Consider the following 17,600-nt stretch of genomic DNA (forward strand, 5'->3'; position numbering starts at 1 on the left):
ACTTCTCTGATTATTTCCTTACTGTAGTTTTCTTTAAGTAGAATTGCAAGATCAGAAGATAAGGCATATTTTAAAAATTGTCAACACCTTGCCTATCTGTAAAGTTTGCACCATTTTTTTGGGGACCCATTTACCCTTCACAGCAGTATATGAAAAGGTATCCAATTCTGTACCCTCTCCAGTACTAGATGTTTTTTGTGGACTTTGCCAGTCTCATAGAAAATATGGATTATCTTGGATTTGTATTTTCTTGCAATGACTTTATGAAATTAGAGAAAACCATGATTTTTCTTTGTACTTCTGGTCAACTATACATTTTTTTGTCCTTGCATACATTAAAATGTAATTAAATTTGGGATGCTTATATCTTGCCTTTAAAATTAGGTGCTGTTCACCTGGGTGGCTCAGTCAGTTAGGTGTCTGCCTTTGGCTCAGGTCATGATTCTAGGGTCCTGGGATCGGGCCCCACATACGGCTTCCTGCTCAGTGGGGAGCCTGCCTCTCCTGCTCCCTCTGCTTGTACTCTGTCTCTCTCTGTCAAATAAAGTCTTTAAAAAAAAAAAAATTAGGCCTTGCTTTCCATTGTTCATCTTAAGTATTTATGCAGCTGTGGTACATTTACACAGTACATGTAATATTTAAATACTGAAACAGCACTGAGCTAAAGAAAGGCAGGAATTAATGTAGAAATGTTTTATCAAGAAACCCAGACATTGAAAAAAGATATGGGGGGGGCGGATCTTAAGTAGGCTCCATGCCCAGTGCAGAGCCCTCCGTGGGGCTCAGTCTCATGACCCTGAGATGATAAAATGTAGTCAAGAGTCAGGTGCTTAATCAACTGAGCCACTCACATGCCCCCATGGAAGAGTTTTTTTATTCAGGGATTTTTCTCTGAAAATAGCCCAAGCAACACGTTTTTTAGCACAGAAAGTAGTTAAATTTTGTTTTAATGTACTTTCAGTTTCGTTGTGCCATTAAAGTTTATGTTGTGTTTTTTTTTTTTTTTTTTTTTTGGTGGTACATTAATTAGCTTTCTAGACCATTACTGTCACTGTTAGCTTTCTAGCTTTCTAGACCATTGCTATCACTATTCTGTTAGGTATTACTGCCTCTGTGATTGTGTCATAAGAGGCCTGAAGTCTGTAAGCACTATACATACAAAGTAGAAAGAGTAATTTCAGTCTTCAAGGAACTGAACCTTGGCAATGCTGCTATTATAGATGCTTGGTTAAGAGTGTATTGACTGACAATTACCATTGTGTAAATAATGTTTTTATCATATATGTACTTTTATTCTCTTTATCTTTTTTTCCATGCAGAGAAAAGTATAGTTTGTTATGCAGTTACATAATATTCATTCTAGATAAAAGACAGTTTTACATATTGATAGTTAGAATTTAACAAGCCATGGGTTAAAATGCTTGAACTATTCTTTTTTGGGTGACATACTTCAGCAGCTGTGGTAAATTTGACATGAAATTCTGGCTTGGTATTTATTTATTTATTTATGTTTAAATAAATGTTTATGTTTATTTATTTATTTATGTTTAAAGATTTTATTAGAGAGAAAGTAGGGGGAGGGGCAGAGGAGAGGGAAAGAAGAATCTCCAGCAGACTCCCCATTGAGTGTAGAGCCAAGACTACAGATCTCACAACCCTGAGATCATGACCTGAGCTGAAATGAAGACAGATACTTACCCAGCTGAGCTACCCAGGCACCTTTGGTATATATTCTAAAACAGTGTTGTGGGTACAGGTACCTGGGTAGCTCAGTGGGTTAAGCATCTGCCTTCAGCTCAGGTCATGATCCTGTAGTCCTGGGATCAAGTCCTGCATCAGGCTCCCTGCTCAATGGGGAGTCTGGTTCTCCCTCTATCTCTCCCCCCTGCTCATGATCTCTCTCTCTCTCTCAAATAAATACATAAAATCTTAAACAACAACAACAATATTGTACACTTTCTTGGAATTAGAATGATGTTTTTATTGCTGAGTTGGAAGTTTGACCTGAAGGTATTTTCTCTCACATAAGCCGGCAGAGCTAGTTGCATTAATCATATCCTTCTTTAGCCAAAAAAGTGGATAGTTGGGAACTTCTGGCTTCCACTTAAAATGAAGAAAGCTGGAGAGAGCATTGTGGCACTCTTACAGGAATAATAATAAATCCTAGACAGCTGCAAATTTATAGTTTTCTTGAATCCATCAGAGAGCTGAGGTTGTAGGACAACCAGCTAACCTGAAATCTAAGAAAAGACAGGCGTCTCCAGGAAAAGATGGGATACAAGTACTTGTTTACCTGGGACAGACAAAATGAACACCACTCAGAAGAATGCAGTTAAAAATTTTAATGAACTGCTAAAGGCTTAAATTGGACTAGCAAGAAGAAACAGAATCCTTGGGGGCTGAGAACACATGGGAAGGGAATTCATACCTACTTGCAGACTTTCTTCCAGGGACTTCCCTGGATGCTTATAAAATAGAGTATAGGGTATGTACTGTCCTCAGTGGGTATCTACAGGAAAGACACGAAGCCCTGTCTGGGTCCTTCTTCCTGCCTCTCTGCAGTGAGACAAAAGCCTCAAACTGCAGTGGAAATGGAACAGTAAGAAACCTTCCACCCCTGGGGAAGGGGTAGGAATATGTGCTTTAGCACAGGGGGATGGGCAGGAACATTGAGAAGGCCACATTCCTGATACCAGGCACATAGTACTTGGCTGTGACCAAGTCTTAATCAGAATTTCAGAGAACTCCCACTCCATATGAGGCTAAGAGAAATAGAGTAATTGTCAACAGTGGAATTCTGTGAGCGTTGCAGGAGCTTGGAGGCAGAGACCATATGAGATGCAGTTTAAATGGAAGACCTAGAACTGTTGGTTGAGTAGACGCTGAGATACACTCTCTAGCAAACAAGCCTCTACCCTAAACACAAGGTATGGCTAGAGCAGCTTGAAGCCTGTGGCGCATTACAGGTATCCATAGCAGCAACATATTCTAGATCAAGCTCATGTTCTGACAACAGAATGACTACATTCACACTGTAAAGACCTAGCATAAGGAAATACAGGGCCATATCCAGACACAAAGACTGTTTATCTCCATTTTAGATGTCCTATGGAGGGTATCATGCTTTCAGTGTGTGTGTGTGTGAGAGAGAGATGAAGATGAGAAAAGTGATACAGTATTGAGACAAGGGAATTAACAAAATTCTTGAGACACAGGTACTGGAAACTGTTAGACGTGGAATTTAAGATTAACTGGTTTATAGGTTAAGGCCTCTGGTAGAAAAGGCAGACAACGTGTACAATCAGGTGGGATATTTCAAAGGTAGATAGTATATGAAAATTTTTTGTTCTTTTATTTTTAAAGATTTTTATTTATTTGAAAGAGAAGAAAACACAGAGAGGGAGAAGCAGACTCCCCGCTGAGCAGGGAGCCCAATGTGGGGCTTGATCCCAGGACCTTGAGACCATGACCCGAGCTAAGGGCAGATGCTTAACCGAGTGCTCCACCCAGGTACCTGCAAATGAAAATTTTAGAAGTGAAAAACACAGTAACAGACTAAAAATGCTTACAATAAGCTCATCAGTATACCTGGTATAACCAAAGGAGGAATCAATAAACTTGAACATAGGCCCATGCAAATTATGTAAACTAAAATGCAAAGGGAAAACTGAAAAAGTAGAACATCCGTTAGCTATGAGATAATTTCACACGGTCTGAATGTATGATTCAAACCTCAAGTGAAGAGAATAGGACAGAAGAAATAATGGCCAAAGATTTTGAAAAACTAACAGTAGACACTACACCAAAGATCCAAGAAGCTCAGAGAGTAAGGCAAGATAATCCCCCAAAGCAAGTGACAAGAAAAGCACCCAGGCATTTACATTCAAACTGCTGAAAATTGATGATGATGAGAAAATACTGAAGGCAGTTAAAGGGAAAAAGAACAGCTGCAGACTTGTCATTTGAACTAGTGGAAACCAAAAGACGATGCAGTGATATCTTTCACGGGTTGAAAGGGAAAAACTTTTTTTTTTTTTTCCCTTAAAGATTTTATTTATTTCTTTGGCAGAGAGAGAACGCAAAAGCAGAGGGAGAGGGAGAAGCAGGCTCCCCACTGAGCAGGGAACTTGATGCAGGACCTGCTCCTAGGGGACTGTGAGATTGTGACCTGAGCTGAAGGTAGATACTTAACCATCTTACCCACCCAGGTGCCCCAAAAGGGAAAAACTTTCAACCTAGAATTCTGTACCCAACAAAACCAATCTTTTTTCTTTTTTAAAGGACTTTATTTTGTTTAGGATTTTATTTATTTGAGAGAGTGGGGGGAGGGGCAGAGGAAGAGGGACAAGCAGACTTCCCACTGAGCAGGGAGTTGGAATGTGGGGCTCTAATCCAGGACCCCGAGATCATGACCCAAGCCAAGGCAGACGCTTAACTGACTGAGCCACCCAGGCACCCTAAAACCAGTCTTTTAAAAATGAAGGATCTCTTTTTAGGGTAATAGTCCCATGGTATCACAGAAACTGAGATAAGTCATTGTCATAAGACCTGCATTACCAGATTCACTAAGGAAATTCAGGCAAAAGGGATGTGATACTAGATACTAACTTGGACCTATACAGATAAGTAGTATGTTGTAAATAGAAGGTTAATATAAAATTCATGTTTTTCTAATTAAAATATTTTAGAATGTCTATTAAAAATTAAAACTTACAATTTTTTTCTTACTAATTACTTTGAGCTCAAGGGGCACCTGGGTGGTTCAGTCAATTAAGTCTCTGACTCTTGATCTCAGCTTGTCTTAATCTTAGGATTGTGAGTTCAAGCCTTGTGTTGGGCTCCATGTATGGAGCCTACTTAAGAAAAAAGAAAAGGGGTGCCTGGATGGTTCAGTTGGTTAACCATCTGCCTTCAGCTCAGGTCCTGGGATTGAGTCCCACTTTAGGCTTTCTGCTTAGCAGGGAGTTCTGCTTCTCCTTCTGTGCCCCCTCCCTCTTGTGCTCTCTCTTGCTCGCTCTCTCTGAAATCTTAAAAAAAAAAAAAAAGGATAACTGATTATAAAGGAAAATTATTAGGAATATCTTTTATGTATACAGCAAATATATAAGTAAAATTTATGATAGCTCAAAGATCAGAGGGAAGGATCACATTATAACATTTTTAAAAAAATTTTATTTTTAAAGATATATTTATTTTAGAACGGATGGGAGTGGGGCAGGGTGGGGAGGGAGAGAATCTCAAGCAGACTATGCACCTGCCGAGCATGGAGCCCAACATGGGCCTCAGTCTCATGACCCTGAGCCAAAATCAAGAATCACATGCTTAACCAACTGAGCCATTGAGGTGCCCCATTATTAAGCATCTTTATATTATATGTGAACTGGTGTAATTTACTTGTAGCTAAGCTCTGATTGATTAAACGTGTATTATAAACCCTAGGATGACCACTAAAACCATTGTTTTAAAGAAGTAACTATAGTTAAAAATACTGTATTATACAGTTGAAAGAGAGTAGATCTTAAAAGTTCTTATCATAAGGACAAAAATGGTAATAGTAGGGGCACCTGTGTGGTACGGTCACTTAAGCATCTGCCTTCACTTTAGGTTATGATCTGAGGGTCCTGGAATTGAGCACCACATTGGGCTCCCTGCTCAGTGGGGAGTCTGCTTCTCTGTCTGTGCTCTCCCTCTCTTCTCTCTCAAATAAGTAAATAAAATCTTTTTTAAAAATTATAATTGTGTGGTGATGTGTTAAATTACTTTGGTAATTGTGTTATATATGCATGTATCAAATCATTGTGTTCTGCATCTAAACCTAATTCAGTGTTAAGTGTCAGTTATATCTTAATAAGTATATTGTGCCAATAGTAGGTATAAGATGAGAGAAAATATATTCACTTGATCCAAATGAACACAGAAACAGAAGGAAAAAATAAGTACATGGAATAGAAAGGGTAAGATGATGGATTTTATTCCAGCCATTATTATTATGTTGAATGTAAATCATTTAAACATACTAATTAAGACATCATCTGTTTTAACATACAAAATCATCTAACATACTTTCCACTGTTTAACTGTTCAAACATAGTAATTGAGAGAGATGTAAATTGTCTAAACATAATAATAAAGACACAGATTTTCAGATTGGATACAAAAGCAAGACCCTGATATATGCTGTCTGTAAGAAACTTACTTTAAATATGAAAATGTGGGTTAGAAGTAATGTACTGATACAGCTGCTGTGGAAAGCAGTATGGATGTTCCTCAGAAAGTTAAAAATAGAACTATGCCAGCATCCAGCAGTCTGTATTTACCCAAAGGATACAAAAACACAAACTCAGAGGGATATATGCACTTTCCTGCAGCATTATTTCCAATAGCCAAGATACAGAAGGAGCCCAAGTATTCATCGACTGATGAGTGGATAACGAGGATGTGGTGTAGCCTGGGTGGCTCTAGCCCAGGGTGGCCCGTGGAGGTTGGCCTGGCCCCAGCTCTGGTTTCTGGGCCACTGGGTGGCTGGCCACCACGCTGGGCTCGTACCCACACTTCCAGGAACCTGAGGTCAGCTGCTGGGGAAAATACTGCCTTTTTGACTTCAACATTGTCTTATGGGTGCTGGGAGCCCTGTACTTGGCCACTTGCCTCTGGAACTGGGGTGAGAAGGGCCGTCTTTCCAACATTTCATCGCCGACGGATCTGGGAGGCCTTGACCTCGTGTGGCTGTTTGTAGCGGTTGGAAGTGTGTTGGTGCTGCGCTTTGGTGGTGGCATTGGGGCTCTCTGGGAGAACACCTTCCTGCTCCAGGTTTTTCCATGTTTCTCAGCTACATTTTCTTCCTGGAGCTGGCATCAGGGATCCTAGTTTTCATATGGGATTCGAGACCAGCTCACTTTCTTCCATCAGTAACAATGGAAAGAATCTCTGCTCAGGAATATTGGTTTTGACGTAGAGCCCGAGGGCCTGATGGTTGGCACTTTCATCTGTATTTCAGCTGCACTAACTTGAACCTGAGCCAGGAGTGCTGCAGGGTCCCCTTCTCCTGCTACATCAGGGACCCAGCAGAAGATGTCCTTGGTGTGCAGCTACAATAGCCAGCTCACGCTGGAGCTGGAGTGGCAGCACTCTGTCCATACTAAAGGCCAGTCCACACAAAGGCCAGTTTGAGAAGTGGCTGCAAGACCGCTCTACTGTTGTTACTGGGGTCTTTGTGGGCATTGCCCTCCTTCAGATCTGTGGTATCTGCCTGACCCAGAACCTTGTGAATGCCATCAAGGTAGTGAAGGCCAGCCAGTGAGGCTGCCACACTGGTGCACAGGGAGCCTCCATCCTGACTCCTGCTGGGTGGTGGGCTCCCAAGGGGATTGGGAAAGGTACAGCTGAGAGGGTGTGGGCCAGATGGGGTGGGAGGGGTCTGCCATGTCCCCACCCAGGTTGGGACAGCACTTAATGAAGCAGCTGCAGAGTTGTCTTCTCTACTAGCTGTGACCTTGACCCTGCCCATAGCCCACTTCAGGCTCACTGCCTTAGACTCTAAAATGGGCCCAAGAATTTTCTCTCCCTTGCTTGCCTCTCTAGATCAGACATGTTGATGGCTAGAAACTACTCAAATAAACAAAACCCTAACCTTGCCCCCCCCCCAAGATACTATGTGTGTGTATGTGTGTGTGGCTCCGTGCTCAGCAGGGACTCTGCTGCTCTCCCTTTTCCTCTCCCTCTGTCCCATCCTCTCCCCACCCCACCCCCGCCCACTCATGCTCTGATGTGTGTGTGCACGCTCTCTCAAATAAAAGGAAAATTTATAGAATTTTAGTTTTTTCTATTTTACATAAATGAGATGATCCTGTATCTGTTAGCCAATCCTTTCTCTTAGGTATTTTATACTGCTTTCGTTAGAGGGGTTAGCATCCAGAAATAAAAGATGATAGAGGTTAGATGGTGATAACTATAACAGGTTTAGTTTTTTTTCTTTGTAGGAGACACATACATTAACTCTAATGTCTGTAGCTCTGTGAGACAGGTATTATTTTCCCTGTTTTGCAGTTCAGGAAACTGAGGCAGAGGGGTAAGTGACTTGCCCCGTGTTACATAGTAAATGGAGTGCCTGGATTCACATCCAGGCCATCTGGTTCCCAGGCTGTACTATATGAGTCTGCTAATTTTGCATTTCACAGGAAAGATCTGGGCATAGCCAAAATGTGAATGAGTTATTTAGGAATTTAAGAAAAACTTCTTTAATGAGTTTATTTCCCTTTCTTCTCTGACATACTTTGTTACACAGCTTTCATTGTTAGCGTAAGCGGATAGGGATCTCTTCAATTCAGAGGATCCAGTCCGAATTGTAAATATTACATATTCAAATTTGTTAATTTGAAAATTTGTAAATTTTCTTTTCTGTTACAAGATTTCTAAAGCTGTTCCTATTTTATTTACTTTTATAATTTATAAGGAGCATGCTTGACTTTCATGATACTTGGAGATCTGCCAGAATATATCCATCTGCCTTTAAATTTGATATCCCCTAATCATTTGCTATTTTCAGAAAACAAACACTGAACTGACAAAGAATATAGAGCATCTAGGTCTTGGTTTCTAGATAACCTTCTCCAATAAAAGCTGTCAGGACTCCTTGACGAAATGGTTGATTCTAAGTTTGGGGAACTAATAAGATGAGCTTGGAACATCTTTTGGTACCAGAAAATAAGTGCTCAACAAAACAAAAAATAAAAAGGAAAGCAGTAAAAAAGATACAGCAACAATCTGAAGGGGCTCTCAATGACCAAAGCCAGGATGTTTGAGTAACAATGATTGTAGTCGATTGTAATCTGTAAAATAAGTATTCATTAGTCCATACTATATCAAATAAATAACTGAATAAATGGAGAATGAATAGTCCTTCCTTACAGCAGAATTCTAATTTATGCATCTGGAAGGAGTGATGGAAATAATTTGCCATTAGGCAAACCCACGAGTAATAATTATAGACAGGAGCTGTCAGAGAATGCTAAAGTTAGCAACAAGTGTGATGAGAAATGGAGTATTTGCTTAGTCTCAGTAGATTTCCCCATAAGGTCCTCATTAATTACAGAGGGAAAAATAATAGATTCATGGTGGAGAAATCCAACAGATATCAGCTTAACCAGCAGTCAGTTTATCAGCCTCAATAATAAGACATTGACATATCATGTACCCTTTGCACCAAGAAAGGTGTAACGTCATTTCTGTGATATTCTTGCCAGAAATGTATAACCTCAGTTTAATCATGAGGAAATAATGAAGAAATAGTAGACAACCCCAAATTGCAGTCCATTCTGTAAAATAACTGACCCAAACTTTGTAAGAGTCTTGATGACCTCTTAGAACCCCATCTCCAGGTTTTCTGGTTTCAAAAGTCTTCTTGTTTATGAACTCTTACAGCTTCTTATCCCCATATCAAATTTTGGTTCCCTTGCCTCCCTTCATGTTTCTTTGTACTGATGGTTCTCATATTTATAATAAAATCATTGTAGAGTGAGCTCAGAGGGTGAACAGGAATTTTCAGCTATTTCACAGGAGAGAACTGCTTCTCAGACTAAAAGGAGACTATCAGCAGCAGGGAGTTCTCATGGCGAGGCCCTTCGTTACTGGATGCAGAAGAGAACACCGCTGTTCCCAGCCCCTTCTATGCTCATGGTCCGGTGTTTGAGTGTTCTTGTCTTACTTCCTTTGATTTTATCACGAAGTCTTAGATGTGCTACTTTAGACCAGAGGAGATAATAGCAAGGCCTGGATTTCTATCACAAATGCCATAGCTTGTAAACATCGTCATAAAATCCCTGCTATCTTGTTGGCAGAGTTTCAGAAGCTCTGGAGGAGCGTCACGGTGGATTCAATGGATGAGGAGAAAATTGAAGAATATCTGAAGCGACAGGGTATTTCTTCCATGCAGGAATCCGGACCAAAGAAAGTGGTATGTAGTTTCTTGAGGAAACAAAAAAAAAAGTCATCCTCTGTTCTTTGAGCTGTGAGCCTGCTTCCTGTTCTCTGAAAAATGGGTAGTCTGTTCTCTCTTCCAGTTTTTTCTCGGTGTTGTAATTAGTGATCTTGGTCAGACGCAAACCAGATCATGCCTGATCTATTGGGCGCCAGTGGATCTCTGCCCCCAGGTGCTGTGACCCAGGCATGTGAGAGCTTTCCTCATTTACCCCTTCCACCACTGTCCGCCTAGTAGGGATTACTCTTAAGGTCAGGTCATACCGAACATTTTCTAGTGCCCACGTGTTGCCCTCCCAGTTTCTCAAAGGAGCTTGCTTCTCATCTCGACCTTTAAGACCTCAACTGTGCTTCCTCCCTCCTTGTTCCATGAGCCCCTGTGGTCTTGGTGCCTGACTCCGCCTTAGCCCTGATCACATTGTTGTCCTTGTTCACTTTCAGATTCCTTAAGAACCAGATACTATATAGGCCCAAAGCCTGATCAAAAGAGGAATTTGTAATGGAATGGTGACTTGTGAATTGCCTTGTACCAGCTTAATCAGTTGTCTGTAGTCCAAGGACAAACCCAGTTTGGAGAATAATTCACCAACACCTTAACTGCAGCTGCTTTGCCCCTCGCCTTCCCTCATCTACCATCAGATTTGTAGCTTGCCTTCTTTATGATTCTGTGTGTGTGCGTTTTATTCAGTGAATTTTTAGCATCCCTAAAAGGTTGAATTTATTGCCTAGTGATCTTTATGAGTTAGTGTAATGGCGGCACTTTATGAGCTATTTTTTCCTATCATTGCTTAGTTTATTGATTTTTTTTAAACCATGTGATTTTAAATTTCAAGGACACAGAAAACAATGGAGAATAATACTTAAATCTTTGTGTGCATAGCCAATTGCCAAGTTTGCTGTATCTCTGTTTTGCCATATTTACTTCAGATCTTTTTTAAAACCTAAAGATAGAAATGAAAAAGAGCTTTATTACCTCTCTTTTTGATCTGCTTAGTGTTGAGAATAGTTCTGGGGGCTTTCTGTGCCAGCCCCGTTATTCCCGGGGAAGGTGTGCACGTCACCATGACTCTAGCGCTCATCTGTGGTTGGGAGCTGTGGTTGGGGGTTGGCATAGGAAGCTGGGCCCACCGAGCAGGAAGAAAGGTTTCCGCACATCGTTAGTAAATCCTTGCTATTCTGCCTTTCTGAGTAGCTGTTTCTGTTTTTACCTTTTCTTGTAGGCTCCTATTCAGAGAAGGAAAAAGCCAGCTTCACAGAAAAAGCGACGGTTTAAGACCCACAACGAACATCTGGCTGGAGTGTTGAAGGACTACTCTGACATTGCTCCTGGCAAATAGCGAACAGTTTGTTCATGAGCAAAGAGTTAACAAAGTCAAGATCTTTTTTGTTGCTGGGCTCTGAAGACTCTTCCCATTCTACTTCTTAGGGCTGAGGAGAGGAGCAGTTCAGTTTACAGAACAAGAGCAAATTACCAAACTCAAAGCTTACTTTAATTGAATGGGCTAATGAGATATGTGATATTCCCTGTTAACCTTCTGTTACTTCTGGGAAAAAGGCGCTTAGCATGGCGTGCAAGTGTCTTTGCTACTTATCTCTATTTCTGAGTGGTTCCTGGTTCCTTTTCTCTTCCTTTATTACTTTAGAACAAGTTTGCAGATAAATAGTCTTGAATGCAATATTTGTTTATTCCAAAAGAACATATTTATAATAAAATCATTGTAGAAGGAACTCGAAGATGTTAGTGAGTTCAGTTTGTTTCTTTCTGTCTTTGGCAATGGCAGACGGCAGCTCCGGTCTTCAACTCCCACAGGATGCATGTTTGCAATGTTGTTGAAGACTGATTTGTGCTGTGGTGCTGAGCATATGGATCCCACAGTTGGAACACAGGATGTGCCCCTTGTTAGCAAATGTGACAGTAGAGATACACTACATGTGATTTTTAATGTTTTTTTAAAAGCATGAATCAGTATCGAGCTTCTTGGATTTTCCAAGTCATGGGCTCATGCCATCTCCAACAAAGATGGATAAGAGTTTTCTTGCCAACTTGAACGTCATCTTTACCCTGTCTCAATCCTCATGGGATTTGACCCTGAATTTTTTCTGGGGGAGACTCCCTCTGTCTTGCCATCACTGGCTGAGCTCATGAGAGCCATTATCAAAGATGTGGGTTCTTAGCAGTCATGGTGATCTAGAGGAAGGAAGTCTGTGTGCTTACTCCAGCCTTCTATGGCGGGCTGCCTGTTCTCCTTACCTCTGCTTGTTACTTGGGTGGTCCTTTGGGTTGGTTCTTACAGTCTCATATTATAAACTGAAATTGCAGAAGATTTTAAACATAAGGTTCAGTCATCTCAAGAAAAGGTGTGATGGTAACCCAGAGCAGTCAGTACTTTGTGTAGATGATAAGCTCTTTTGCTGCTTTAGTTCTTTTTATCCTTCTGATTTGGTTCTCATCCATTTACATAAGACTGTTTTCCTTTCCTCTTGTCGGGTAATTTAGAACACTGGGAAACTCATGGGTCTTTGTTACCAGGGTTTGTTTTTTGTTTGTTTGTTTAGTCAATGAGGAGGAACTTTTTTGATGTCTTATAACATAAAACTAGTTTTCTTGTAAAAATTCTGAAGCTAGTTTATCTCCGAGTGTGCCTACTTTTGGTAGTCTACACATCTTTCTGTTTTTATTTTTCGGTAATATTGAGGTATAGTTGACATACAGCAGGAGTTTAAGTTGTGTGTACAGCGTAATGATTTGACTTACTTATGTTAGGAAATGATAACCGCAATAGGTCCAAAAAAATAGAAAAAAACATTTTTTTCCATGTGGCAAAAACTCATAAAATTTACTCTTGATATATGCCACAGAGGAGAGTTAACTGTCATCATCCTGCTGTATGTCGCATCCTTGTCCCTGTCCTTAACTTACCTTGGAACTGAAATTTGTACCATTTCCACCCAATTTCCCCAGCCCCACTCCTGCCTCTGGTAATCACAAACACAATTTCTGCTATGAGTTCTTGTATTTTTGGTTTCACATATAGGTGAGATCAAATTGTCTTTTCCTTTGTCATATTTCACTTAGCATAATGCCCTCAAGGTCAGTCCATGTTGTTTGAAATGGCAGATTTCATCTTTATTACAACTGAAGTATTCCATAATAGAATAATAGTCTATTCCGTCCACATCTTTATCCACTCATCTGCCAATAGATGCTTAGCTTGTTTCCATGGGGGTACAGATAGCTCTGACACATACTGTTTTCATTTACATCGGATATATTCCCAGAAGTGGGGTTGGTAGATCACTTGGTAAGAATGTTTTTAATATTTTTGAGGAAACTGTATTTTCTATATTGGATGTACCAGTTTGTAATCCCACCGTCAGTGCACAAGGGTTCCCTTTTCTCCACATCCTTGCCTGCATTTGTTATTTCTTTTTGATACTAACCATTCTAATAGTATCAGAATACCTCATTGTGGTTTTAATTTGCATTCCTCTAATGATTAGTGATGTTGAACATCTTTTCATGTGCTTGTTGGCCATTTGTATATTTTCTTTAGAAAAATGTCTATTTCGGGTCTTTGGCCCAGTTTTTAGTTGGATTTCTTTTTTTTTTTTTTTTTTTTTTTTTTTTGCAATTGTAGGAATTTTTATATTATTGAATGTTAACCTCTTACTAGATATATGGTTTGCAAACATTTTTTTCCCAACTCATCTGCTGCCTTTTCATTTCCTTGATTATTTATTTGCTGTGCTTTTTAGTTTTATATAGTGCCACTTGTTTAGTTTTTATTTTGTTGCTTGTGCTTTGGTGTGATCTGAAAAATCATTGCTAAGACCCTTGTCAAGGAGCTTTTTTCTTATGTTTTTTTCCTAGGACTTAAATGGTTTCTATTCTTATATTTAAGTCTTTAATCCATTTTGAATTAATTTCTGGGGGTGGCATAAGATAGAAGTCTAGTTTCATCCTTTTATGTATGTGTACCCAGTTTTTCCAGCACCATTTATTGAAGCGACTCTTCTTTATTGAGAGTTCTGGGCTCCCTTATCAGATATTAGTTGATACTATTTGTCAATAATATTTGATACTGTTTCAGTTACTACAGCATTATAATATAGCTTGAAATCTGGAAGTGTGATGCCTCCCATTTTGTTCTTTCTCAGGATTGCTCTGGCTATTCTATTGGGTCTTTTGTGGTTCCTTATAGATTTTAAGAGTGTTTTTTCTACTGCATTAGAACTGCATTTTCAGCCTAGAGCTCTTTTACCCCCTTGGTTAACTTTATTCCTCAGTACTTTATGTTGTTTTTGATGCTTTTGAAAATGGGATTTTCTTCTTTTTCAGATGATTTGTTATTAGTTTGTAGGAAAGTTGCTGAGTTTTGCATGTTAATTTTGTTTTCCTGCGAGCTTTACTGAATTTCTTTATTAGATCAGCAGTTTTTTGGTGGAGTCTTTAAGATTTTCTTTCTATAAAATCATCTGCAAGTAGGGACAGTTTTACTTCCTTTCTGGTTCTGATGCTTCTTATTTATTTTTCTTTCTTGATTGCTCCGGCTAGCACTTCTAGTACTATGTCGAATAGGATTGGTAAGATTGGGCACCTTTGTCTTATTCCTGGTCTTCAGGGAAAAGCTTTTAACCTTTTACCCTTAAATATGATGTTAGCTGTGGACTTGTCATGTATGGCCTTTACTGTGTTGGGGTATGTTCCTTCTGTATCTGATTTGTTGAGTTTTTATCATAAATGGATGTTGAATTTTGTTGTAAATGCATTTTCTGTATCTATTGAGATAATGATTTTTCTTTCATTTTATTAATGTCATGTGTCACACTGATTTGCATATATTAAACCATCCTTGCATCCTAAGGATAAATCCCACTTGATCCTTCTGAAACATCTTTATAATGTGTTGCCAAATTTGGTTTGCCAGTATTTTACTGAGAATTTTTGCATCTGTGTTTGTGAGGGATATTGACCTATATATTTTTTCTAGTGATGTCCTTTTTTGGCTTTGGTACCATTGTAATGCCTGTCTTATAAGATGAATTTGGGAGTGTTTTCTTCTCTTTGAGTTTTTGGAAAGTTTTGAGAAGGATTGGCATTAATTCTTGAAATGCTTGGTAAAACACATCTTTGAAGACATCTGGTCTTGCGCTTTTCTTTGTTGGGGGATTTTTGATTGCTGATTCAATTTCCAAATAGTAATTGGTCTCTTTGGATTTTCTGCTTACTCTCAATTCAGACGTGGTAGGTTGTATTTTCTACTAAAATTTCCCATTTCAGAGAGCCTGGCTGTCTGAGTAGAACACAAAACTCTTGATACTGGTGTCCTAACTTAAGCCCCATGTTAAGCATAGAGCTTACTTAGAAAAAGGAAAACAAGTTTTTTTCTGTTTCTTCTAGGTTGTCCAGTTTGGTGTATAGTTGTTCATAGTAGGATACTTTGTATTTCCATGGTATCAGTTGTAATGTTTTGTTTTTCATTTATAATTTTGTTGACTTGGAATCTTTTTCTTGGTTAGTCTAGCTAAATGTTTGTCAGTTTTATCTTTTCAAAGAACTATCTCCTTGGTTAATCTTTTCCATTGTTTTTCTGTTCTCTATAATACTAATTTTTAAAAGTTTTCACAGCTATTTATTTATTTATTTATTTATTTATTTATTTATTTATTTGAGAGAGACAGCATGAGCTGGGGGACAGGCAGAGGGAGAAGCGGACTCCCTGCAGTGGAGGGAGCCCGACACAGGGCTTCATCCCAGGACTCTTGAGATCATGACCTGAGCCAAAGGCAGGTGCTTAATCGCCTGAACTACCCAGGTATGCCTATCATATTTACTTTTGCTTTAATCTTTATTATTTGTTTCCTCCTATTCACTTTTGGCTCACTTTGTTCTTTTTCTAATTCTTTAATGCGTAGAGTTGGGCTGTTTATTTGAGGTCTTTCTTGTTTCTACTGTAGGTGTTTATTGCTGTGAATTTCCCTTTAAGAACTGCTATTGCTGGCGCCTGCGTGGCTCAGTCATTTAAGCGTCTGCCTTCGGCTCAGGTCATGATCTCGGGGTCCTGGGACCAAGTCCCACATCTGGCTCACTGATCAGCAGGGAGCCTGCTTCTCCCTCTCCTTCTGCCTGGCACTCCACCTTCTTATGTGTATGATGAGCTCTCTATCTCTCTCAAATTAAAAAAAATAAAACTGCTTTTGCTGCATCCCATAAGTTTTGGTAGATTGTGTTTCCATTTTTGTCTGTCTCAAGATACTTACTTCTCATTTAGTTTCTAATTTGATCCCCTGGTGGTTCATGAGAGCATTCAGTTTCCATGTATTTGTGAATTTCTCCGTTTTCCTTCTTTTGTTTCTAGTTTCATACCATTGTGGTCAGAGAAGATACTTGGCATGATTTCAACTTTTTTTTTTTTTTAATTTTATGTATTTGAGAGATAGCGACACACAGTAAGAGTGGGAACACAAGCAGGGGGAGTGGGAGAGGGAGTAGCTGGCTCCCGGCTGAGCAGGGAGCCTGATGTGGGGCTGGGTCCCAGGACCCTGGGATCATGACCTGAGCTGAAGGCAGACTCTTAGTGACTGAGCCACCAGGCGCCCCCTGATATCAACCTTATTAAGTCTACTAAGATTTGGGACACCTGGGTGGCTCTGTCAGTTAAGCATCTGCCTTTGGCTCAGGTCATGATCTTCGGGTCCTGGGATTGAGCCCCATATTAGGCTCCCTGCTCAGTGAGAAGGCTGCTCCTCCCTCCCTTTCTGCAGCTCCCCTTGCTTGTGCTCTCCTGCGCATACACATTCTGTCTCTATCTCTCAAATAAAAATCTCAAAAAAAAATTTACTAAGACTTATTTTTTTGGCCCAGCATTTGGTTTATCCTAGAAAATATTCCCTGTGTGTCTGAGAAGAATATGTAGCCTGCTCTTTTCAGATAGAATGTTCTGTATATGGTTGTTAGATCCATTTGGTCTGTAAGCATTGTTCAGATCTGTTTCCCATTGGTTCTGTCTTGATGATCCATCCATTGTTGAGAGTAGGGTATTAAAGCCCCCAACTCTTAATGTATTGCTTTTTATTTTTCCTTTTAGCTCTGTTAGTTTTTGCTTTATATACTTGGATGCTCCGATTTTGGTGCATAAATATTTACAATTGTTATAGCTTCTTGAAGGATTGACCCCTTTATCATTATATGATGACCTTTGTATCTTTTTACATTTTAATTTGAGGTTTATTTTGTTTGATATATATATATATATATCTATCTATCTACTGGTTGTTGGGGTTTTTTTTGTTTGTTTGTTTTTTTATCATTTCCTTGAAATATCTTTACCATCCCTTCAATCTTAGTCTGTGTGTGTCTTTAAGGCTAAAGTGAGTGTCTTGTAGGCAGCATTTTCATTGGGTCTTATTTTTGAATACAGTCAGTGTGTTCTGTGTATTGCAGTTGCAGAATTTAACCTAGTTAAGGTAATTATTGATAGAGACTTATTATTGCTATTTATTAAATTTTTAGATCCATTTTTGTAGATTTGTAGATCCGTTGTTCCTTGTTTCAAATTTTGTCTTTTTTTGTTTTGATATCCTTTGATATCAGAATGCTTTGACTTCTCTGTCATGTTCTTTTA

The 17,600-nt window shown here is 39.4% G+C and overlaps 1 protein-coding gene and 1 pseudogene across 1 annotated transcript in view; both read left to right on the forward strand.

Annotated features, from left to right (window-relative positions):
- GTF2E2 (general transcription factor IIE subunit 2) overlaps positions 1 to 11,709 on the forward strand; it is a 67,287-nt gene extending 55,578 nt beyond the window's left edge. The window contains exons 7-8 of the mRNA XM_004757798.2: positions 9,837 to 9,952; positions 11,196 to 11,709. Coding sequence (XP_004757855.1) covers positions 9,837 to 9,952; positions 11,196 to 11,312 — 233 coding nt within the window. The 3' untranslated portion in view covers positions 11,313 to 11,709. The remainder of the gene's footprint in view (positions 1 to 9,836; positions 9,953 to 11,195) is intronic.
- LOC106006337 lies at positions 3,764 to 7,676 on the forward strand (annotated as a pseudogene).
- Positions 11,710 to 17,600: the final 5,891 nt, after the last annotated feature.

Source organism: Mustela putorius, unplaced genomic scaffold (assembly GCF_011764305.1).
Source record: "Mustela putorius furo isolate JIRA1106 unplaced genomic scaffold, ASM1176430v1.1 tig00003932_pilon_pilon_pilon:0A:0A, whole genome shotgun sequence".
Classification (NCBI taxonomy): Eukaryota; Metazoa; Chordata; class Mammalia; order Carnivora; family Mustelidae; genus Mustela; species Mustela putorius.